The sequence below is a fragment of the Rattus norvegicus genome, chromosome 4 (genome assembly GCF_021556685.1).
Source record: "Rattus norvegicus strain SHRSP/BbbUtx chromosome 4, alternate assembly SHRSP_T2T, whole genome shotgun sequence".
In the NCBI taxonomy this organism is placed as follows: Eukaryota; Metazoa; Chordata; class Mammalia; order Rodentia; family Muridae; genus Rattus; species Rattus norvegicus.
This window is the reverse complement of record NC_141537.1, coordinates 145,505,440-145,531,001: the sequence shown is the minus strand read 5'-3', so window position 1 is coordinate 145,531,001 and position 25,562 is coordinate 145,505,440. Positions and strand designations below refer to the sequence as shown.

The 25,562-nt window shown below is 39.2% G+C and overlaps 1 protein-coding gene across 3 annotated transcripts in view; it reads right to left on the bottom strand.

Moving 5' to 3' along the window:
* Grm7 (glutamate metabotropic receptor 7) overlaps nt 1-25,562 on the bottom strand; it is an 890,093-nt gene that overhangs the window by 263,334 nt on the left and 601,197 nt on the right. For all 3 annotated transcript variants that reach the window (NM_031040.1, XM_087659435.1, XM_087659436.1), the window contains 1 exon segment: nt 25,303-25,442. In NM_031040.1, the coding sequence (NP_112302.1) occupies nt 25,303-25,442 (140 nt within the window).

Sequence of the window (25,562 nt, the reverse complement as noted above, 5' to 3'; positions counted from 1 at the left end):
CAATTTAGATAGTGATGAGCAGGGAAGCGTTATTGGTCCCATGCAAGAAATAAATTCAGTAAGCAGCAAATTTCAGCGTTGATGATGAACCAATTTTCCTGACATAATAGCCAACCATTTGAACAGCTACCCCGTGGCCATTGCATACAAATGTTAGCATATACCTATTAACATGGATTTAGTAAGTTTCTTTTTGTCTTTCAGAAAAGATAAGTAAGCTGGGAGGAATCAGACTTGACTTAATGATTATTGGTAATATTCTTTTGCAAAATGATTCCACTGAGGACAGTAGCCTTGGATATTTTAAAAAATAAATTTAGACACAAAGCAGAGGTTGGTAAAAGACAGCATTTCAAGGGTAGTCCCTGAATCTTGACAGCTCCATTATCAAAGTGGTCCCAGGTACTCTATAATCTAATAACTACTAGACATGGAAAGCTGTGAGGTACATGTAACATTGCCAATGGTTTAGCTACAGAGCTGTCACATAATGACTACAAAGCAAGTCAGTTTAGTCTCCTGTTCAGTTCTTTTTATCACTGTTGCCTCAAGTGGCAATGATATTCATTTGTGAAACAATGACAGTGATCAGAGGAGGGCAAGAGAGGGAGAAGGAGAGAGGAGCTGTGAGTCTGCTCTTTCTGTTACCCACATCTGCCGTTGACTGATTCTACAACCACGGTGATCTATATCAATGGAAAAAAAATTACCTACCCAGAAACATGCACACCCATCATGTGACTATTTACTAATCTCAATGTTAGCTAATTAGAGAAGCAGAAAGGATTCAGGCCATTTCAAGAAGCCACTTGGTGTTCTAATGTATAGGTGTCAATGTAGTAAGGATTATGGGGAGAGCATGATTTCCAGTGGAAAAAATTGAACACTGCCAGCTAAGATAGAGGTTGTCCTGTCTCACTCAGTCACCTCAAAGGTTCCATCACAGAATCACTACACAGTCAATCAAGAACACATTTGCTATTAATGAGAACCTTCGACTTCCTGTGTTCTCCAGCACACCCTTGTTGCTTCCTAGTTCTGACCTTGTTAATTCTTTACTGCTGTTATCTCTGGGAAGGCTGTCTAGCGTGATTGCAAGTAGCCACTATGTATAAATAAGAGAGTGTTAATGGAACAAGTCATAAGAATGCACAAGCAGTTGGCCAGCCAGCTGTGCAAGAAAGTACCTTTATAATTCAATGCATGTTGCTAGAAGATGCATCCAATGCCCTCCCCAGACCTGACTTTTTCTGTCTTGCCAGAACAGACAAGACAGAGATTTCTCTTTGGTCTTCTCAATCAGCCTAATAGAAACATGTAAGCCTTACCATCAAAAGCTTGCTTAGTCTACTTCCCCGCTTAACAATAGGAAATTTAATATCCAGCTGTGAAATTATCATGGGCCAGAACTCATTTCCATGAATGAAAAATAAATTTGTGAATGTCCTTTGGGAGATTTACATTCAGGTGTTTGGATTGGGAATGGGTAAGTGTTGCCAAAGTCCCTTCCTTGAAGAAGATACAAACAACAACAGCTCCTCCTACAAGGTCCCAAGAATAAACTGAAGAACAATACTGACAGAGTTCTCTCTGGCAGAATAAATAGGCTTATTTGGCTTACCTATGTAACAGTGTAAGTGACCTTACAGCAGCCATACTGGAGGGACTGCTAGACCCAGAATAAAGTATGAATTCTCCATAGCCAGATGGATGAATCTTCTTCCCTATATTCTTTCCAGCCTGGATAGTTTTAACTCCTCCAACAGTAGACATACAATTAGGGTAGAATTGCATACAAATGGTTACAAGGACGACTCTATACTTAGGTGTGGGTACAAGGTCCTTCCCAGCCTCTCCTTCTGTGAACAAATGCCAACAGTCTACATGCCCAGCTCTGATTTTTTTTTTACAAAGAGCACAGCTGAACCCCTGAAGATGGTAGAAATTTTGCTCCAAAGACCATCCTGTATACCACTGGGTGCGGGGTTACAGCTCATATTTCTTTTGAGAAGTTACTTGTCAGCATCCACTGCTAGACTTTAGTTCCTACCTGATGTGCTGGAGTAGGGATGGGGCTTCCAGTAAGAATGTCTGGAAAAATAAACTCAGACTACTACGGTCCACATTTGGGACATGGACCCAGTGACTTAAACAGAGAAAGGCTCTGGTAGCCCCTGATCTGGCATACTGAAGCATTAGGAAGAGATTAGGATGACTATTAGCTTAGAGTTGCTCCATTTGGCTTTGGAAGTGAAAGGGTAATGGAACTTTATTAAGCACTGTAACATTTAAGTAAAACTTACCTGTATATATGACTAGAGGCAGTAGTAGCCAACTGCTAGCCATTTCTATTGTGGAATTTCCCTCACAGACTCACGTATTTGAACAGATTGTTTTCGGATGGAGACACTACTGTGCTTATATATGAAACCTTTTGGAATTGGGATCTTGCTGACTAATGTAGGTGACAAGCTGTGACTTTGAGATCTATAGTCTCTCGTGGGCTCTGGTCAAGGCCTTTCTGCTTCTAGGTTAGTTCTGTACAGGTAGCTGCTGCCATAGGATTCAGCCACCATGGACCCATCATTCTGCCAAATCTTTGCCATTAAAATAGAACATACTTCTTTGTGCCATGATCCAAAGTAGTAATCTTTTCTTAAGCTGTTTTTGTGAGGTATTTAATCAAGCAACATGAGACGTAACTAATATATGCTCTTTTAGTTCCATAGATTTCTAGTAATGTTGACTCTAGCAAGAGATATTTCTAGACTATTCTAGAAGTTGCATATGTAGTCATTCTCCCTAGAACAACTAACCTATTTATAAGGGTCAAAAAGTTCAAAGTGACAATACTCTGACTTGACTATTCCAAAGTATTTGTCCCAGCAATATGAAACTAGAAATGATTTGATCATTTTTTAGTAATTCTCTTGATTATCTACCCACAAAAAAATTAAGCTACCCCATTCTCAGGAAAATACGTATTTATTAAAGAGTAAATATCTTTTAAGGACAACTAATAATTGAGTTGTACAAAACCTTTTATGCAGAAAATTGCTTTTCTGATGACATATTCAAAAGCCTTATTGTTGTGATCATGCACCCAAAACTAAAGCTAAAATATACCATACTTTCTCTACTGTAGTCAAGACACCTGCACTGAAGGATAGTGCTTAATTTATACTCCAAGTCAGAAAAGCAAGTGACTCTTTTCTCCCTTTTCTGAGATGCTATCAAGACTCTGCCAAAATGGTATTTTATCTCAGTGCACTGAGCAATGAACAATGTAAATGACTCTGCTTTATCATCATGGCTGTTTGTGTATGTGGGGGGAGGTTTCTAAAGACATAATCAGCATTCAAAATCCCAAGAATATCCTACAGCCTCAGTGTTCTTCATAGCCCAGAAAGTGCTCTATCTTACTACTTACCTAGAGTACAAGGAGTTGGAGTTTCCATGGTAACTACTATTTTATTCATTGGAATGAAATAAAAGAAAGTTATTCAGGAATCTGGAGTCTCAAATAGCAATCAGAAATATAACCGAGGTGAGGTGAATTGGGAAATATAATTTAGTATTTAACCACAAAGATTATCACACTATACACAGAAGGAGATCATGGGATCAGAGAAGGTGGCATGAGAGCTTAAAGAGTACCACTTTCTTTCATTATTTTTTATAATTTGAGAATTTCATATTTCCATACAACAATTTTTGATCAAATGTATTCTTTTTCTCCATTCCTGTTCCTCCCTAATGCCAACTTCTTTCTCTGCCACCTTTACGTATTCTATGCCTTTTATTTTTTACTAACAATGAGTTCATTTAAAGTTGACTTTGTGTGAATGGCTTGAGGGCCCTGTACTGGAACATGGTAGCCTCTCTGGGGCCATATCCCTGAAATCATAGGCCCTAATGGAGAACCTAATACTATCATGCTAAATGGTCATAGTAATGAATTGTGATATAAATTCTTATCTTTATACCCATAGATTACTGTACCTTCCACAGTTTGATCAAACTTTATGCTTCACAACTCACTTCTCTGGGAATTCTACTCAGTTGGGAAATGGAGTTATGTTCTAGGAAGGGTGCATGTGAAAAGATGGAGATAAACAGAACTATCCCCCGGAGTTAGATAAGTTTCCTGTGATGACTTCTGTCATTAACCTCTGGTCATGATAATCTATGTACTGGACATGAGCTCTTAAGGTAAGGGAATCCAGTTTATTGATTTTACTTGGTGCTTTCTTGTATAGATTATACAGCAATGATAAAAAAAATACCTCAACACAATACCACATATATTCACAGAAAATTTCATAATCATTTTTATCTGTATCCACAACAAGAACTCTGCAAGTAAGAATAATGGGAGTCCAATATTCAAGTGCTAGTTTTCCCAGGAAAGATGTTATTAAAAATAGCAAATGACCTGGTTGCTGCCGCTGCAGAGAGCCCATGGGTAGCACCCCACGAGCGAACTTGAGCCCCAGGACCACAGGTAAGACCAACTTTTCTGCTGCAAGAAAGCTGCCTGGTGAGCTTGGGACACAGGGAAGCAGAATTCCTCTAGGACCGGGCACGTTCTGTGTTTACCGGAAGTCCCACACCCGCGGATCCCGGCCCGCAGCAGCTCTCTGCCCCCAGACCCTGTGAGAGAGAGACCCAACCGCCTGGTCAGGTGGGCACTCCTGAGGCTGCAGAGCGGAAGAGACCACCAACACTGCTCACCCCTGCCCACATCCCTGGCCCAAGAGGAAACTGTATAAGGCCTCTGGGCTCCCGTGGGGGAGGGCCCAGGAGCGGCAGGACCCTGCCTGAGACACCGCCGGACCCTGAAGGAAACAGACCGGATAAACAGTTCTCTGCACCCAAATCCCATGGGAGGGAGAGCTGAACCTTCAGAGAGGCAGACAAGCCTGGGAAACCAGAAGAGACTGCTCTCTGCACACACATCTCGGACGCCAGAGGAAAAAGCCAAAGACCATCTGGAACCCTGGTGCACTGAAGCTCCCAGAAACGGCGGCACAAGTCTTCCTGGTGGCTGCCGCTGCAGAGAGCCCGTGAGCAGCACCCCGCGAGCGAACTTGAGCCTCGGGACCACAGGTAAGACCAACTTTTCTGCTGCAAGAAAGCTGCCTGGTGAACTCAAGACACAGGCCCACAGGAACAGCTGAAGACCTGTAGAGAGGAAAAACTACACGCCGGAAAGCAGAACACTCTGTCCCCATAACTGACTGAAAGAGAGGAAAACAGGTCTACAGCACTCCTGACACACAGGCTTATAGGACAGTCTAGCCACTGTCAGATAGCAGAACAAAGTAACATTAGAGATAATCTGATGGAGAGAGGCAAGCGCAGGAACCCAAGCAAAAGAAACCAAGACTACATGGCACCATCGGAGCCCAATTCTCCCATCAAAACAAACATGGAATATCCAAACACACCAGAAAACCAAGATCTAGTTTCAAAATCATTTTTGATCATGATGCTGGAGGACTTCAAGAAAGACGTGAAGAACTCCCTTAGAGAACAAGTAGAAGCCTACAGAGAGGAATGGCAAAAATGCCTGAAAGAATCGCAAAAATCCCTGAAAGAATTCCAGGAAAACATAAATAAACAAGTAGAAGCCCATAGAGAGGAGACACAAAAATCCCTGAAAGAATTCCAGGAAAACATAAATAAACAAGTAGAAGCCCATAGAGAGGAGACACAAAAATCCCTGAAAGAATTCCAGGAAAACACAAACAAACAGTTGAAGGAATTAAAAATGGAAATAGAAGCAATCAAGAAAGAACACATGGAAACAACCCTGGATATAGAAAACCAAAAGAAGAGACAAGGAGCTGTAGATACAAGCTTCACCAACAGAATACAAGAGATGGAAGATTGAATCTCAGGAGCAGAAGATTCCATAGAAATCATTGAGTCAACTGTCAAAGATAATGTAAAGCTGAAAAAGCTACTGGTCCAAAACATACAGGAAATCCAGGACTCAATGAGAAGATCAAACCTAAGGATAATAGGTATAGAAGAGAGTGAAGACTCCCAGCTCAAAGGACCAGTAAATATCTTCAACAAAATCATAGAAGAAAACTTCCCTAACCTAAAAAAAGAGATACCCATACATACAAGAAGCCTACAGAACTCAAAATAGATTGGACCAGAAAAGAAACACCTCCCGTCACATAATTGTCAAAACACCAAACGCACAAAATAAAGAAAGAATATTAAAAGCAGTAAGGGAAAAAGGTCAAGTAACATATAAAGGCAGACCTATCAGAATCACACCAGACTTCTCGCCAGAAACTATGAAGGCCAGAAGATCCTGGACTGATGTCATACAGACCCTAAGAGAACACAAATGCCAGCCCAGGTTACTGTATCCAGCAAAACTCTCACTTAACATTGATGGAGAAACCAAGATATTCCATGACAAAACCAAATTTACACAATATCTTTCTACAAATCAAGCACTACAAAGGATAATAAAGGGTAAAGCCCAACATAAGGAGGCAAGCTATACCCTAGAAGAAGCAAGAAACTAATCGTCTTGGCAACAAAACAAAGAGAATGAAAGCACACAAACATAACCTCACATCCAAATATGAATATAACGGGAAGCAATAATCACTATTCCATAATATCTCTCAATATCAATGGCCTCAACTCCCCAATAAAAAGACATAGATTAACAAACTGGATACGCAACGAGGACCCTGCATTCTGCTGCCTACAGGAAACACACCTCAGAGACAAAGACAGACACTGCCTCAGAGTGAAAGGCTGGAAAACAACTTTCCAAGCAAATGGTCAGAAGAAGCAAGCTGGAGTAGCCATTCTAATATCAAATAAAATCAATTTCCAACTAAAAGTCATCCAAAAAGTTAAGGAAGGACACTTCATATTCATCAAAGGAAAAATCCACCAAGATGAACTCTCAATCCTAAATATCTATGACCCAAATACAAGGGCACCTACATACGTAAAAGAAACCTTACTAAAGCTCAAAACACACATTGCACCTCACACAATAATAGTGGGAGATTTCAACACCCCACTCTCATCAATGGACAGATCATGGAAACAGAAATGAAACAGTGATGTCGACAGACTAAGAGAAGTCATGAGCCAAATGGACTTAACGGATATTTATAGAACATTCTATCCTAAAGCAAAAGGATATACCTTCTTCTCAGCTCCTCATGGTACTTTCTCCAAAATTGACCATATAATTGGTCAAAAAACGGGCCTCAACAGGTACAGAAAGATAGAAATAATCCCATGCGTGCTATCGGACCACCACGGCCTAAAACTGGTCTTCAATAACAATAAGGGAGGAATGCCCACATATACGTGGAAATTGAACAATGCTCTACTCAATGATAAACTGGTCAAGGAAGAAATAAAGAAAGAAATTAAAAACTTTTTAGAATTTAATGAAAATGAAGATACAACATACCCAAACTTATGGGACACAATGAAAGCTGTGCTAAGAGGAAAACTCATAGCGCTGAGTGCCTGCAGAAAGAAACAGGAAAGAGCATATGTCAGCAGCTTGATAGCACACCTAAAAGCTCTAGAACAAAAAGAAGCAAATACACCCAGGAGGAGTAGAAGGCAGGAAATAATCAAACTCAGAGCTGAAATCAACCAAGTAGAAACAAAAAGGACCATAGAAAGAATCAACAGAACCAAAAGTTGGTTCTTTGAGAAAATCAACAAGATAGATAAACCCTTAGCCAGACTAACGAGAGGACACAGAGAGTGCGTCCAAATTAACAAAATCAGAAATGAAAAGGGAGACATAACTACAGATTCAGAGGAAATTCAAAAAATCATCAGATCTTACTATAAAAACCTATATTCAACAATACTTGAAAATCTTCAGGAAATGGACAATTTCCTAGACAGATACCAGGTAACGAAGTTAAATCAGGAACAGATAAACCAGTTAAACAACCCCATAACTCCTAAGGAAATAGAAGCAGTCATTAAAGGTCTCCCAACCAAAAAGAGCCCAGGTCCAGACGGGTTTAGTGCAGAATTCTATCAAACCTTCATAGAAGACCTCATCCCAATATTATCCAAACTATTCCACAAAATTGAAACAGATGGAGCACTACCGAATTCCTTCTACGAAGCCACAATTACTCTTATACCTAAACCACACAAAGACACAACAAAGAAAGAGAACTTCAGACCAATTTCCCTTATGAATATCGACGCAAAAATACTCAATAAAATTCTGGCAAACTGAATCCAAGAGCACATCAAAACAATCATCCACCATGATCAAGTAGGCTTCATCCCAGGCATGCAGGGATGGTTTAATATAAGGAAAACCATCAACGTGATCCATTATATAAACAAACTGAAAGAACAGAACCACATGATCATTTCATTAGATGCTGAGAAAGCATTTGACAAAATTCAACACCCCTTCATGATAAAAGTCCTGGAAAGAATAGGAATTCAAGGCCCATACCTAAACATAGTAAAAGCCATATACAGCAATCCAGTTGCTAACATTAAACTAAATGGAGAGAAACTTGAAGCAATCCCACTAAAATCAGGGACTAGACAAGGCTGCCCACTCACTCCCTACTTATTCAATATAGTTCTTGAAGTTCTAGCCAGAGCATTCAGACAACAAAAGGAGATCAAGGGGATACAGTCGGAAAAGAAGAAGTCAAAATATCACTATTTGCAGATGACATGATAGTATATTTAAGTGATCCCAATAGTTCCACCAGAGAACTACTAAAGCTGATAAACAACTTCAGCAAAGTGGCTGGGTATAAAATTAACTCAAATAAATCAGTTGCCTTCCTCTATACAAAAGAGAAACAAGCCGAGAAAGAAATTAGAGAAACGACACCCTTCATAATAGACCCAAATAATATAAAGTACCTCGGTGTGACTTTAACCAAGCAAGTAAAAGATCTGTACAATAAGAACTTCAAGACACTGAGGAAAGAAATTGTAGAAGACCTCAGAAGATGGAAAGATCTCCCATGCTCATGGATTGGTAGGATTAATATAGTAAAAATGGCCATTTTACCAAAAGCAATCTACAGATTCAATACAATGCCCATCAAAATACCAATCCAATTCTTCAAAGAGTTAGACAGAACAATTTGCAAATTCATCTGGAATAACAAAAAACCCAGGATAGCTAAAGCTATCCTCAACAATAAAAGGACTTCAGGGGGAATCACTATCCCTGAACTCAAGCAGTATTACAGAGCAATAGTGATAAAAACTGCATGGTATTGGTACAGAGACAGACAGATAGACCAATGGAATAGAATTGAAGACCCAGAAATGAACCCACACACCTATGGTCACTTGATTTTTGACAAAGGAGCCAAAACCATCCAATGGAAAAAAGATAGCATTTTCAGCAAATGGTGCTGGTTCAACTGGAGGGCAACATGTAGAAGAATGCAGATCGATCCATGCTTATCACCCTGTACAAAGCTTAAGTCCAAGTGGATCAAGGACCTCCACATCAAACCAGACACACTCAAACTAATAGAAGAAAAACTAGGGAAGCATCTGGAACACATGGGCACTGGAAAAAATTTCCTGAACAAAACACCAATGGCTTATGCTCTAAGATCAAGAATCGACAAATGGGATCTCATAAAACTGCAAAGCTTCTGTAAGGCAAAGGACACGGTGGATAGGACAAAACGGCAACCAACAGATTGGGAAAAGATCTTTACCAATCCTACAACAGATAGAGGCCTTATATCCAAAATATACAAAGAACTCAAGAAGTTAGACCGTAGGGAAACAAATAACCCTATTAAAAAATGGGGTTCAGAGCTAAACAAAGAATTCACAGCTGAGGAATACCGAATGGCTGAGAAACACCTAAAGAAATGTTCAGCATCTTTAGTCATAAGGGAAATGCAAATCAAAACAACCCTGAGATTTCACCTCACACCAATGAGAATGGCTAAGATCAAAAACTCAGGTGACAGCAGATGCTGGCGAGGATGTGGAGAAAGAGGAACACTCCTCCATTGTTGGTGGGATTGCAGACTGGTAAAACCATTCTGGAAATCAGTCTGGAGGTTCCTCAGAAAATTGGACATTGAACTGCCTGAGGATCCAGCTATACCTCTCTTGGGCATATACCCAAAAGATGCCTCAACATATAAAAGAGACACGTGCTCCACTATGTTCATCGCAGCCTTATTTATAATAGCCAGAAAATGGAAAGAACCCAGATGCCCTTCAACAGAGGAATGGATACAGAAAATGTGGTACATCTACACAATGGAGTATTACTCAGCTATCAAAAACAATGACTTTATGAAATTCATAGGCAAATGGTTGGAACTGGAAAATATCATCCTGAGTGAGGTAACCCAATCACCGAAAAACACACATGGTATGTACTCATTGATAAGTGGCTATTAGCCCAAATGCTTGAATTACCCTAGATGCCTAGAACAAACGAAACTCAAGACGGATGATCAAAATGTGCATGCTTCACTCCTTCTTTAAATGAGGAAAAAGAATACCCTTGGCAGGGAAGGGAGAGGCAAAGATTAAAACAGAGACTGAAGGAACACCCATTCGGAGCCTGCCCCACATGTGGCCCATACATATACAGCCACCCAATTAGACAAGATGGATGAAGCAAAGAAGTGCAGACCGACAGGAGCCGGATGTAGATCGCTCCTGAGAGACACAGCCAGAATACAGCAAATACAGAGGCGAATGCCAGCAGCAAACCACTGAACTGAGAATAGGTCCCCCGTTGAAGGAATCAGAGAAAGAACTGGAAGAGCTTGAAGGGGCTCGAGACCCCAAAAGTACAACAATGTCAAGCAACCAGAGCTTCCAGGGACTAAGCCACTACCTAAATACTATACATGGACTGACCCTGGACTCTGACCCCATAGGTAGCAATGAATATCCTAGTAAGAGCACCAGTGGAAGGGGAAGCCCTGGGTCCTGCTAAGACTGAACCCCCAGTGAACTAGACTATGGGGGGAGGGCGGCAATGGGGGGAGGGTTGGGAGGGGAACACCCATAAGAAAGGGGAGGGGGGAGGGGATGTTTGCCCGGATACCGGGAAAGGGAATAACACTTGAAATGTATATAAGAAATACTCAAGTTAATAAAAAAATAATAATAATAATAATAAAAAGCAAATGATGAGTGGAGGCATAATAACCCATTTCTCCCAATCCTTTACCAAGCCATCCACTTTCTAATTTCTTAAACCCAGAAACATATCATATTACATGGCTAGAGGGACTTTGGAATTGGAGTGAAGTAACAGACTTTAAATTTAGAGATATAAACCTCAGTTGCCCAGTTCAACCACATAGACCTTACAAAATGTGTGATAGACAAGTTAAAGTAATGTGCCAAAAGGAATCAACAAGATATCTCATTGGATAACACAAATTCAGTTCCCAACCACCTATACCTCAGTTTCCAGGATTTTAACCCTTTCTTCTGGCACCCTTTAACTTTGAATATATATGCATAGCCAATGGAAAGAATCATGCACATACACTTCTGTTCTGACACAAAAACACGAGAGAAGCAGGATGATTACATAAACTTTACCTTTCACACTGGTTTGGAGGATAAAGGATAGAGTCCTAATCCTAGGGTCAATGATGTTTCTAGGAGGTAGATATAACTTTTAGTAGAATCAAGGACATAATAGTCAGAACTGTAAGGAATGAATCATTTCAGCCAAGTGAAGAATCATAACATTCTTCTGAGAGCTTTGAGAAAGTCATGGTATCTTGGGGACACAAGGCTTTCCATCTAGTGAGAATGTCTGTGGGTTATTGGCTTCTAAAAATTCAAGGTAATGAATGTGTGGTATTTTAAGATTGGTATAATGATCATTTTTTGTGTCGGGTTATTTTGTCTGCACAATTATACTTGCACCATACACTTTCTGGTGCCATAGAGACCAGAATATGGCAGATCTACTGGAAATGGAGGTACGGACAGTATTAACTACTGTGTGGAGTCAGGAAACAAAATTGAAATTCTCTCCAAGAGCAACAAGTGACCTTAAGTAGGTAGCCATCCCATGAGCTCCAAAATCTGTGGTATTTTAAATCATCAGTGGCGTGTCACATAAAATATTTTTGTTTGTTTTAAATTACAGGCACAATAAAGCCAAATAATAGATATAAAGGTAAATATTGTAATTATTCTTATTATGGGAAGTAGTCTTAGGTCATTTGCAAAGTGGTCATCTTAAGAATTTAGATTACTTTACTTTAAAAACATAAGAGAGTAGGGTCATGCAATGGGCCCAAGGTCCTCATTTTCACAGATAAGCAGTAAAGAATTTAGGAATATTAAGCATGCATGCTTGTTTCTTCAATAGAGGGGATATCTAGACCTATTTTCTGCACAGGAGCCCAGTAGTGGACATTATTAACAGCCTGGGAATCTGTGCTTTCTGTGGGGCCAGGACACACTCAAATATCCATATTATTATACTTTTCCCAAATTTCCCTATTTAGACCTTTATCTTAAGCATTGCTTCTCAGTCACTGCAATACCTATGCCGTAGCTAGTTCTATGTCAACATAAACTAGCATTATCTGAAAGGAGGGAAACTGAATTGAGAAAATATCTCCATAAGAGCCAGAGGTATGGTGTTTCTTGATAATGATTTATGTGGGAGGACCCAGATCATGGGGGTGTGCTATCCCTGGGCTGGTCGTCCTGAGTTCCTGTGCTGATTTCTTTCAATGATGGACCATAGGAACATAGAAGAAAAAAACTATATAAACCTTTATTCCCCAGCCTTCCTTTGGTCACAGTGTTTCCTCAGAGCAGTAGAGACTCTAATTGAGACACTCTTCTTAGAGGACATGTCACAAGTACTTTACAGCTTGGTAACCTCTATCGTATCTAAATTACTGAGACTACACCAGCTTCTAGGTCCTTAGGAACCCATCTTTGTGGTGGAAATAATATAAACTTTGCAAAATAGTTTGATGTAATCAAGTCTTGTGCTTTATTGTGCACATAGAATTGAGATAATTGTTACCAGGAAACATTTTGTCCAGTATTGTACTGTACTTAAATATGTCTAAACTAAATAAATGGCTTAGGGTCAGACAACAGAAGCTTGAACTAGTAGCAGCTAAGTTGTTCTGAACTGGATTAAGATATGTGTCCTGATAGGAGGTTCTGGCTCATTGTGGAAATACTTGGAAAGATACTAGGACTCTGGTCCCAGTGTTGTCTCCTCTTTGCTTCCTGCACACCATGAAGTGAACAGCTTGTTCTAACATCTACTTACTCTCAGGCTCCCGAAGGATAAACCCTGTGGATTATAGGTTCAAAAACCACATATGTTCCATGTAAACCTTGCATTTCATAAGCTGCATTAGCCCAGCTATTTGCCTACAGTGTTGGACATCTTATTACTAAATTGGTTAGATACCATTTTCCTTAAGGATTTAGTGGTAACGGTTGGGTGTCAAATGAAGCTCTTGTAGGTATCCATTTTATAATCATCATCTAATTATGGGCAACACTTCTGATGTAACTCCTATAATTTAATATAAAAATAATAGCATTATTCTAGAAGTTTTGGCTTTCTAGGGGCAAAGGAGTTAGAGAGAGCACACATACATTCACATTATTACATTTCACAGTTTTAGATTGGCAATAACTAGGATCAGTTCTTGATAGAGTAGCTAAGCTCTCTAAACTCATCCATTTTATTTCCTTTTTTTCTTTGTATACCTTGCCTGAGTCTAAGATGTAAATAGTAATGAAATGCAACAATTTCCCTGCAGAGCCCAGAGTATATTAATAAATATGAAGTGATTTGCTTGAATGCTTACCATGCAAACAAGAATTTATGGGGGTTCACGTTTCTGTAATGTACGTGTTTGTGGAGCCATATTTATAATTATAAATACTATTAATCTTCCAGACACACACAGAAAGAGCCCAAGCATACACCATTGATTTCAAGAAGAGATGCTGACAAAACAAGGAAAAAGCTGTCTTTTTCATTTCCAACATGTTTTATAGCAGGTACAAAGACATTTCCACACAAAGCTACTGTCTCTGTGAAGGTATCTTTCTCTTACGGACTACAGCTATTGACCCTCTATTAAAAGTATTATTACCCACTTAGGGGTGTTTTAGATCATTAACTCTATTGATATATTATTGTTGATTTTCCGGAAACCAATTTCCCGAGGCTATAAATAAAAAGTGAAACATATGCTCAAACCAAGTGAGTAGAAGTAAGTCAGCATGTACTTGCAGTCTAGTTCATGTGAATGAAGCAGCATGCTTGTGAGAATAATAGGGATTCTGTGGATGGAATTAGACTCAGCTGGGTGACAGGTTAGAGGGAGTGATCTGATCCATGGTAATAAGAGAAACCAAACCTGTGTAAAGTGAGAAGCTATTATTTTAACCTAGCTAGCTCTTGCTGGGCAGAAATCGGTCATATTATTGCCAAAGGTGACCTTTCAGCGAAGACAAAAAAAAAATGTCTAAACATTCCTGCTGTATTCAGCTTGGGATTTCTCATATGTGGTTAGCTGACAAGTGCAGAGCTGTTGACACTGGGGTGTGTCTTTTGTATAATTTCAGAGCAGACACGCTGACAAATGGAAATATTCGATGCCACACTGGTGGTGAGCTAAAAGCCAGCCTTTCAGAGCATGCCTTTTTGTGAAGGTACAAAGAGCTTACAACTGGACAAAGACATAATTCTAGACCAGATACCTGTAGCCCCAAATCTTTCTAACTTTATTTGTCCTCTAAACAGCATGAGAGAAGAGATGGAAAAGCAGAAGATTTGATAGTGCCCCATCCTTTCTTTCTTTAGTGCACTCTACTGAAAGTTGAAGTACCCAATGTCCTCGGTGCTTGACCTAATGCCTCAAAAGCACTAATCCCACCTCATGTTCTCAAACAGCCACCGGCACTTTTCCAGGAATACAAATCAATACAAGCAAAACACCAAACAATTATTTTTTTTCATTTGATTCTTTTCTGTCTGCTGCATCATTTAAGAACCAAAGCAGTTTTGTGTGACCTGAAGAAGCATACAGAGTTCTTAAAGAAGACTTGGGACAGAGGTGGTAAATCAAGCCTCTTTTCTTATGAGACATGGTCTACCTATATAGCCATATCTGATATGGAACTGTCTATGTAGATCAGGCTGGCCTCTAATTCAACACAGATATGTCTGCTTCTGCCTCTTAAGTGCTGGGATTAAAGGGGTGAACAAGTCTTCCAACTGTAGATCAAGTTCTTAAATCATCTAATTGAAAGATGCTGAATTCCTGACTACAGTTGAATTCTGCATTTAGATTGTCATTGGGATGCTAGGTTAAAAATTATTTTGTAGGAAATAAAAGGTTTTCATCTCCTCATTCATTTGTTACTTGATTAATTATTTCTATGTGCTAAGCATTTGGCTAAATGCTAGGTTATAAGGAAAAGTCATTAGTTAATACTAGAAATTAACCTGTTAAAGAAGTACAGACCATGTGCAGAACTAACACTGCTCCATACATAGTCACTGTGACTAAGGAGTCACATATTTACTACATTTCAGGTATGTTACATGTATTTAATTCAGTGACTCTGTCCACCAGCTAAGTGTATAATTCATATTTAAAGCTACTAACAGTAGAACTGAAGCTTATATCCACCCAGCAGTTCACCTTCTGTTGTTTGGCACGCTCCTCTGAATTGCAGCATTCCCTCCAAATTGAAATATTACCTGCAATAGGGAAGAGGAAGCACATGAACCTCAGGTGGTAAACAAAAGGTCACCAAAATGTCACATGTGCAGGAGAATAAAAATGTGGAAGATTCTGGACAAATTGGACATCGGTAGAGTCCTTAAGTTGGTCTGCCCTAGACTCTCCTTCTAGGTTGAGTAGACCTGTCTGTTATGTCTTTCCCAGAACAGTCTGTTGCAAACCCCTCCAAAGGCTGTAGATCTAATTGAAAATTAAGAGAAAAGAGCTATTAATGATGACCAAGAACAAACTGAGTTCATTAAATTAGTCTTTAATCTGAAGCTGAAGCAGTGCTTGAAGTTATTCTTTATTATTTTATGTCTATGTCCACCCCAATGGTGTGGCTGTGGAGGTTGAAAGAAGGTGATTATGGATCTCCTAGAACCGGAGTTGTGAATCACCTGACCTGAATGCAGGAAATTAAACCTTGGTCTTCTGCAAGTGAGCAGATGCTCCTAACTGCTCAACTGTCTTTCCATATTGAAGTACTGTATTTTGACAGCTCGCATATTTTCTTTCTGCCACCATAGGTATAAGTATCTCTATTGCTGTATGTTATTGAGTTACATTATAAATGAAGCATGATTAGACTTTTTAATAAATATTTTACTGTTGCAATTATCAAATAATAGAGTGTGTTAGCTGACTTACAGGTAGATAGAAGTAAGTACTGATTCTGAGATGCCTGATTACATTCAATGGTGATTTTGGAAATCAACTATTCTAAGGCATTTAAATGTCTGGACAATTGAAATTCTAACCAGTGTGAAAGATTCAATATTTAACAAAATTAAAATTTTAGAGATTAATTTTTAATTAGTGCCATGAAAATTTCTGCCCAATAAAAGAAGATTGATTTTTCTTTCTCTTTTCTATTCAGCAAAACAATACCCAAACCCATTTTTCATTTTTCTTTACTGCTGCTGACGAACCCTAGGGTCTAAAGCACACATACAAGCCTTCTACCACTAAGCTACATCTAGTTCATTAATTTAAAATTTACTTAATTAGCTAATTAATTAATCTAATGCTTGTGTGTGAACTGTGTCAAAGAAAATGCATGTGGAAATTGGAAGACAACTCTCAGGAGTTGCTTCTCTCCCACCACTTTTTGGGGTCTAGTAATTAACTCCTGCCATCAGCACTCCCAGCTCCCTCACCACTGCCCCCTGGTGAAAGCAGGTACCTTTACTAAGAACTCCTTCATTTTTTTCTATTTATTTATTTATATTCCAAATGTTGCCCCCCCCTTCAGGTGATCTCCCCTTGCAGAGTTCCTCCCTTTCTCCCTCCCCTTAACCTCTGAGAGGCAACCCCCAATTCCAATTTTTCCCTATTCTGATGTATACGTCTCTGTAGGATTAGGCACATAGTCATTATCCTCTCCCACTGAGGCCAGACAAAGCAGCCCTCTGCTACATATGTGCCAGGGCCTCAGACCAACCAATGTATTGCTCAGTCACTAGGAGTTCCCAAGGGTCTAGATTAGTTGACATTGTAGGGGAGTTGCCATCTCCTTGATGGCTTTCAATCATTCCCCTAACTCTTCCATGGGGTTCCCCAAATTCTGACTAACATTTGTCTGCGTTACCTGTATCTGTTTCTGTCAGCTGCTGGGGAGAGCCTCACAGAGGGCTGCTATTCTAGGCTCCTATGTGCAAGCACAACATAGCACCATTAATAGTGTGAGAGATTGGTCCCTTCTCATGGTATGGGTCTCAAAATGTGCTGACTGGTTGGTCATATCTTCAGTCACTGCTCCATCTTTGTCTCTGCATTTCTTTTAGACAGAACCAACTCAAGAATCTTATAGGTGAATTGGGTTCCCATCTCTCCAGAGGAGGTCATGTTCTGGCTACTAAGGTCGTCTCTTCAGGTTCTATATCCCAATTGTTGGACATTTCAGCTAACGTTAACTGCATTGACTCTTGAGAGCAATCCTGGGTCTCTGAGACTTCTTAGAGAATTCCTCTATCCGGGATCCTTGCCATTGTGATCATTATGGCCTCGAATTCCTGATTATACTGCCCTTTACCCCCAAGTACTGGGACTACAGGTCTTTCTCACATGTCGATTATCGTTTCTTTGTTGATTACAATGGTGGGTATGGTTGTAAATGAACCCTATCTTAATTTGAATTCTTCCAATGTAATGATAAAAGAAGAGAGCAGCTTCAAGTGAAGGGCTTGCTAAGGCTTAAGCAGAATGACATAGGTTAGTTTTTCTTCTTAAATTTGGCCTCTTTTCCCTGGTAAATATACACATGGTCCCTGAGCTCCTGGGAGTGAATTTACTTGGTATTCACAGAAATACCATGTTGATTTCTGTCTTAGTTGGTGTCCCCATTGCTGTGAACAAACACCATGATGAAGGCAACTCTTATAAGGACAACATTTAATTAAGGCTGGCTTACAGGATCAGTCTATTATCATCAAGGTGGTACCATGGCAGCATCCAGTCAGGCATGCTTTGGGAGTTCTATAACTCCTGCTGAGAGCTCTACATTTTACTGAAAATACTGCTAAGAGAAAACTGGTTTCCAGGCAGCTAGGATTCCATCCCATACCACACTGCGGATGGCTACTTTCCGAGCCTGGTGAAAGTCTCTCTACCCATCTAGTTCCCAAGGCAGGTTGCCACCATGTCAGACATACACACCCAATTCTGTGGCTGCCCAGTGTCTTCAGCCACCACATGCTCTCTTGAATTCAATTAAATCGTCACATGAAAGAACACATAACACAGTTAATTCTGATTCAATTGATAAGATATAATTGCCCACATAGACTTTCAAAGCCCTATCCACATCCATCCCGTAAGAATATTCATAACAACCTGTAAATGTGCAGAAAAGAATCTTAACATCCACCTCCATGTTCTCTCAAATGCTTCTCCTCTCTTGTTCCAGTCTCCTCCTCCTCTAAAACTTTTCTCCTGCCTCCTTCTTGTCCAATGACAGGCCTCATTCTATCTTGTACCTCCCTTCACCTGCATAATGACATCATCCTACATCTGTTGCTATACCTGAATTTGCAAACCATTCATGAAGAAACAGAGGACAGATTTACATACCAATTAACAAAATCATAATGCTTGACATTTTATCACACATAAAACATAATCCCAACCTGGAAACAACTCTTGGAGTTTTGAATATCCAAGTATTAATGGTAAGTTCAATAGAATGAAAATAATAGAAAAATGAAAAATCCCAATAATCCTTAGGATCTCCCCAAGTTATTTTGCTGTATCAAAGAAGAAGGTGCCTTATGATAACTTGACTATTTATAGGAGGCCCAGCAAGATCCCCTTGGCCTCCTCTATAAGTCATCTAACCTTTTGGTAATAGCCCATTAACACTAGCACTAATGGCAGCTAGAGAGGTGGCTGGTGGTTAAGAGAGTACACAGCTCTTCAAAAGACCCCAACTTGATTCAGGTATAATCTGTGTCTCCAGGTCCAGATGATCTGACCCTCTTTTCTTCCCTCTGTGGTGCACATACTCACATTCATGCATAAAAAATAATAATGAATCTTTAAAAAGAAAAAATACAATACTTTAATCTTTTGTTATTTGTATTTCATCAATGTCCATGATTAACAGTTTGGAAATGTATGACTTTTCTATTAATTCCAGATAAGTTAATGATAATACTGTTAAAAAGAAAGTTACCTTTAAGAAAGGAAAGAACAGTGGGTTACAGGATGGATTGGCAAATATCCCTTTTCCATCTGTCTACTATTAACATTACAGAAAATATATACCTATTGCTTTGAAGCAAAAGGCAATCATTTGTGTTTCTATAACAAATAGTTCACATATTGCTTTAACCACAAGTATAGAAAAGGTTTAAGTACACTCATTCATTTCTTCACTCTTGATATCTTTTTCAATTCTTAAACAGCACTACATTATTCATTGTCAAGAATGTTTTATTTCATCTCTTTAAACGAAATCACGACACTTCAAGATATTGATCAATTAAAACACTTTGATAGGTTTCCTTAAACCAATAACTATGTGTCATCTAAAAAGTGTTAAGTATATTATAAACTACTCATTGAATTTTTGCTCTCAGAACACAGGGACCCAGCCCTGCTTTTTCCAACATCCTCATGGACTATCATTGCCCAAAACAGTACTTTTCCATTTTTCCCCTACAGTTATTTTATGACAGCACAGTAGAAACATGAGCAATTGAGTCAAGTTTATTCCTTTAGGAATTTCCCAATAGGCAAGTAAATGATTTCTTTGTTCCTAATTCCCTTCTGCAGAATTTTGTAGTTGTTGTTGTTCATGCAGAAATATTCTATCTTCATAGCATGCAGTCATCTCTTATTAAGCTACAGGAGAATAAAGTCTCAGAGCTACAATGCTGGTAGGAAGGGCACATGAGAAACTCTGTAGTAGATGGCACACCACGTGGCACCCACATTTAGGAAAACCACATCCTGAAAAGCTGGGCAGCCTGGTCTGCAGCAGTGGGATGCTGAAAACTGAAAACTTCATTGGCTCAGAAACTAATTTGCAATTACTGACCTCAGAGGAAGCACTCCTAAAAATTTCATTTGCTAGAAAAGATGTAGCTGGGGATTGAAAGAGCACTCTTGAGTCTTTGTAATTGAGAAGTAGAACCGTTATTTCAAATGCTTTGCTTTGTTCCACTGAAAAGAAGAAAGTGAACAGATAGCAGTGCTTGCTCAAATTTCACTCTAGCAGTGTAAAAGGAAAATAATAAAAAACCTGAATCACAATAGTCATTACAAAAAAGGATGAGAACAAATTATGTTAGGCAGGAGACTAGTCACAGGATGGGACACCTGGATCATGGCTCTGAATCTCCAGATGTGCAGGGTGCTGTTCTTTGTGTGTACTAGAATTCCTCTTTGTTTTTACCACCTCCTTCCAATGATTAAATTCATGTCAACAATGAAACATTTCAACACAGTGACCTCCTTTTCAGACAACATAACTCAATGGCCATGTCATTTGAATTTACCATCTGTCACTCTTGTCAAAATGGCCCTGTGTGTGCCCTAGATACCCACTCTTACACTTCTCATGCAACCCAAGAGTAAACCGAGACATTCATGTGAGATTTGTGTGACCAACCCTCTCAACCTAACACACTACCTTTAGTGTCATAAAGTATAATAAAAAATGTCCATCTAATGCCAGGTCAGAGATCTCCAATCTTCCTCCCAGAACCAAACAAATATCCCAAGAATGTGGTTGATTCGATTTTCTAGTCATACTGGATATACTATTTTAAACTTGGTTCTGTATGGAATAGCAGAAAATAATGGTATCATTTTCAATAAGATATTCATGGCCTAGGGGAGTCCTTCTTTTCCTCATTTCTATCTCAATGTAATTTTAAGCCATTTATAGATTGGAAATGGACACAATTTTGTAGCTGTACCTCCATACCCTTTTTCCTGTTCATCTCTTTCTTACAGATCTAGGAACCCCAACATATTTAAATTTTCCAAATAATTGTCATCCTTGATTTCACCCCTCTCACTCTCAGCATCCCATCTCATTTAAAGATTGCCCAGAGTCACACACCCCTTTAAGGAATACATTTCCAGCTCTCATTTAGCTTCATTTTTATGGTCAAATAGAATTCTCAGGCAGGGATTCTCAAAGGATCATCAGCGCTCCCTGGGGATGTCTTGGAAAGGGAAACATTTGGTTCTGCATAAGCTTTAGATCTAATGAATCAAACACAGGGGATGGGCCCCACTTTCTAGATTGTTATGAGCCTCCAGATGGCTCTCATGAACAGTAAAGTTTGAGAGCGGTTTGAAAGTGGTTTAGTTACTCCCTCCCCTATTGTGTTCTGAGAACAGCAAAAGGTTTGTATTTGATTTCCATTCCTATTTTCCCCTTTCCAATTTAATATCTGTCCAAAATGATAGGTGTGTGTGTGTGTGTGTGTGTGTGTGTGTGTGTGTGTGGGCACACATGTTTGAGAAGGTAAAAAGTCACATTCTAGCATTGTTCTTTTGGAGATGTCTTTCTTGCTCTTTGGGACACGGTCTTTCAGTAGAACCTGGGGTTCACCAACTATGCTAGGCTGTCTAGCCAGTGAGTCATGAGGATCCTTCTATCTCTACTTTTCCAGTATTGAGATTACAAATGTCTGCCTTCCAAAGTTTAGAACAGAGGCAGAAGGAACACACGTTCAGAGCCTGCCCCACATGTGGCCCATATATATACAGCCACCCAATTAGATAAGAAGGATGAAGCAAAGAAGTGCAGGCCGACAGGAACCGGATACAGATCTCTCCGGAGAGACACACCCAGAATACAATAAATACATAAGCGAATGCCAGCAGCAAACCACTGAACTGAGAATAGGACCCCCGTTGAAGGAATCAGAGAAAGAACTGAAAGAGCTTGAAGGGGCTCGAGACCCCATATGTACAACAATGCCAAGCAACAAGAGCTTCCAGGGACTAAGCCACTACCTAAAGACTATACATGGACTGACCCTGGACTCTGACCTCATAGGTAGCAATGAATATCCTAGTAAGAGCACCAGTGGAAGGGGAAGCCCTTGGTCCTGCCAAGACTGAACACCTAGTGAACACGATTGTTAGGGGAAGGGTGGTAATGGGGGGGAGGATGGGGAAGGGAACACCCATAGAGAAGGGGAGGAGGAGGGGCTAGGGTGATGTTGGCCTGGAAACCGAGAAGGGAAATAGCAATAGAAGTGTAAATAAGAAATACTCAAGTTAATAAAAACAAAAACAAAAACAAAACAAAACAAAAGAAACAGCTTTGAAGAGTCAAATATTCAAATCAAAGTAATGTACCTGGGAACAATCACGTAATAGGCCAATCGTTTGTAATTTATTATTAAATTTTAGGGTAAAAAATGTCTGCCTCCACATTTACTTTTTGTTTTTAATGTGTGTGATGGGAATTGAACTCAGGACCTTGTGATTGTGCAGGTAGCACTTTATCCCATGGAGCTATCTTTCCAGCCTCTCAAAGTGATTTTTATTCTTAAAACTTTAAAGTAGTTTTAAAAATATCTTTAATTTCTATGTAGTCACATCTTTGCTTAATTTTCCATTTAGTAGATTTTAAGCTATCTCGAAAATAAAATTAGGCAGCTTTTACATGGTGTACAAGTGACTGCCTTGTGAATCTGATAGCTTTTATGACCTTGTCTCTCTTACTCTGTAGTGGCTACACTCCCCAGCTAAGCCCTTTAATCTGCCTTCTTACTCATATTTCTCAGAGTGGTGGGTTTCCATCCCTTAGGTTCCTCACTTCCCATTTCAAGCATCTCCCTCCTACTATCTCTCAATCATACATTGGAATTTTTGCATGCATGTTTCTTTGATTGTGTACAATATAGCTGCATGCTGTGTGATCAGTTGTGTGTGATGTGGGTTTGCCTATGTTTTACCTCCATTCTGTATCTACCCATTACCTAACACAGTATTTATCATTGGAAGGACATATAAGGGACAAAAGAATAACAATTTGCCAAATGGCCAGTGGCTTACAATTCTGATGAGGGATCAGTTCAAAAAAAACAGAATGAACAAGCTTAGGAACTCCCAAATCATTCCTTAGACGATATAGAACAGAAAAGAATTCTTATGTACATGGAAAAGTCACACCTGTTAGAAACTTAAAATTGGTGCCAAAGCATGTATTCTGAGAAACACTAATAAAACTATTTAATCCCTTTTCCTAGGTGTGATAATAAACTTCTCCATAGGTCAACATACTACAGACCTTGAGTCTTCCATGACTGCATTTGTATCACTGACACCAATGGAAAAAGACAGGACACACTGCTTTGATTTTGCTCTTGGAATTTCTTCTTATTGTTAATATTACTATGATGGTGATTATGATTATCATAATTATTATTGAGACTTCTGAGACAAGAGTGTGACTATTGTAGATCAGAATGGCTTTAGACCAGCTGTCATCTTGCCCGAATTTGCAAACTCTAGAATTATAAACATCTAACTTTTGATCACTGAATCATAGATTTACCTTCTTAGAGTCTCTTTTTCCTTTTATTTTGTTTTATTTTATTGTTTTTGACTATAACTTTAGTGTGTCTTAGATTTGGCATGATTTCAGCTGCCTCTTTGGAATTTGTTGTTAGTCATGATTGGCACGTGCTAATGGACACTGGATCATAGCCATTTGTATAGCAGTCCTTAAAGAGGGAGAGCATCCAAATGTAAGTAAACTCAACAGAGGGCAACATGTCAGTTATATAACCAGTCAGTGGTGCTCTCATCAATTCCTTTGTTCACAGCCCTCTTTTTTTACTTTTTACTTTTCATTGTTTTTTAGAAACTGTCAAACACACTCCACAATTACTTCAATTCATCTGTCATCGTTGTTTCCGACTGTGAGTTTCCTAGACATTACAGCCTTGACTCTATATCTCTCTCCCTGGATGCTCACACTTGTGGTACTTATGACCCCAAAAGAAGTCCACTTTGTGTGCGTCATCCTGTATTTCATTCATTACTTCAGTGACTCCTTGAGGTACAGACTGAGGGAGGCCATGGGTATAATTTCCCCCTTTGGATGAGATACAGAAAGGACTGGATAAGACATTGAGTATGATGATCAACTTTATGTGTCAACATGACTGAACTATAGTACACCCAGATATTCAGAAAAATATGATGATGTGGATACTTGCAAAGGTATTTCTAGATAAATTCAATATCTAAGTCAGAGACTGAGTAAAGCAGATGGTTCTCTGTGTAGTCTACCCCAACCCAAGTTTGCAAGTATTTCAGGCAACCCATTCAAGGATCAAAAGTAGATGTAATGATGGAGTAAGAATGAATGTTCTCTGTCTTTAATTGTAACATAAATATGCTCACTCAAGGTCACATTCTATAGAAAGATGGCGATATCACACAAAATGTTAGTATAAAGTAATGATTCATAAAATAGTTTGATATTGAAATCATTTTTTTTAAAAATCCTTTTTATAATCAAGTGAGAAAGGAAGAGGTCACAGTTCAATTCCTGAGGAATCTTTAGAGTTGTTTAACAGGTAACTCATTAAGAATTTGAGTTAGATTAAAGGAAGAACTTCACAGAATTGAAGACTAAGTACAAACTCAATGTCAGCCCCTCCAGATGGCTCAGCATGTGAAGGCATTTGTTGTCACTTTTGAAGACTTGAGTTTGAACTCTGAAACCCACATAGTGAAAGAAGAGAGCTGATTCTTGCAAATTGTCATCTGACCTACACATGCATGTATTCCCCCAACTACATTAATAAATGTATGTAAAAGGAAGTAAAAACTCAGTGCACACAACTGTGTAATTATCGTTATTACATTATTATTGGATGCATGGTTATCAGCTCTTCATGAAACCTGGACCAATTGCACACTCACTTCTATATGTACAGAAGCACATTAACAGAAAACCCTCATCTAATTGAGCAAATTAATAGCCAAGTGCTTATCATACCAAGGAAGAAGAGGATCAATCAAGACTTACATTGAGCTGAAGTTCATCTGTCCACTGCCCAATGAGACGATAACCAGGGTTGGTTGTGTTTGTTGTCTGGTATTGGAAGATGTCATAACGCCCTGGAGCATCGCCATTTTTGTTAAACATTACTGGGGTTCCAGCACTACCTGAAGGAGACAAGAAAATACCAGAATTAATCAATAGTAAGATGATATGTAATGTCCTCTTCAGCTCATGGTAGGTCATCTCTACAGAGTGTGCTCCATGGTCTCAAAATGTAGGAAGAT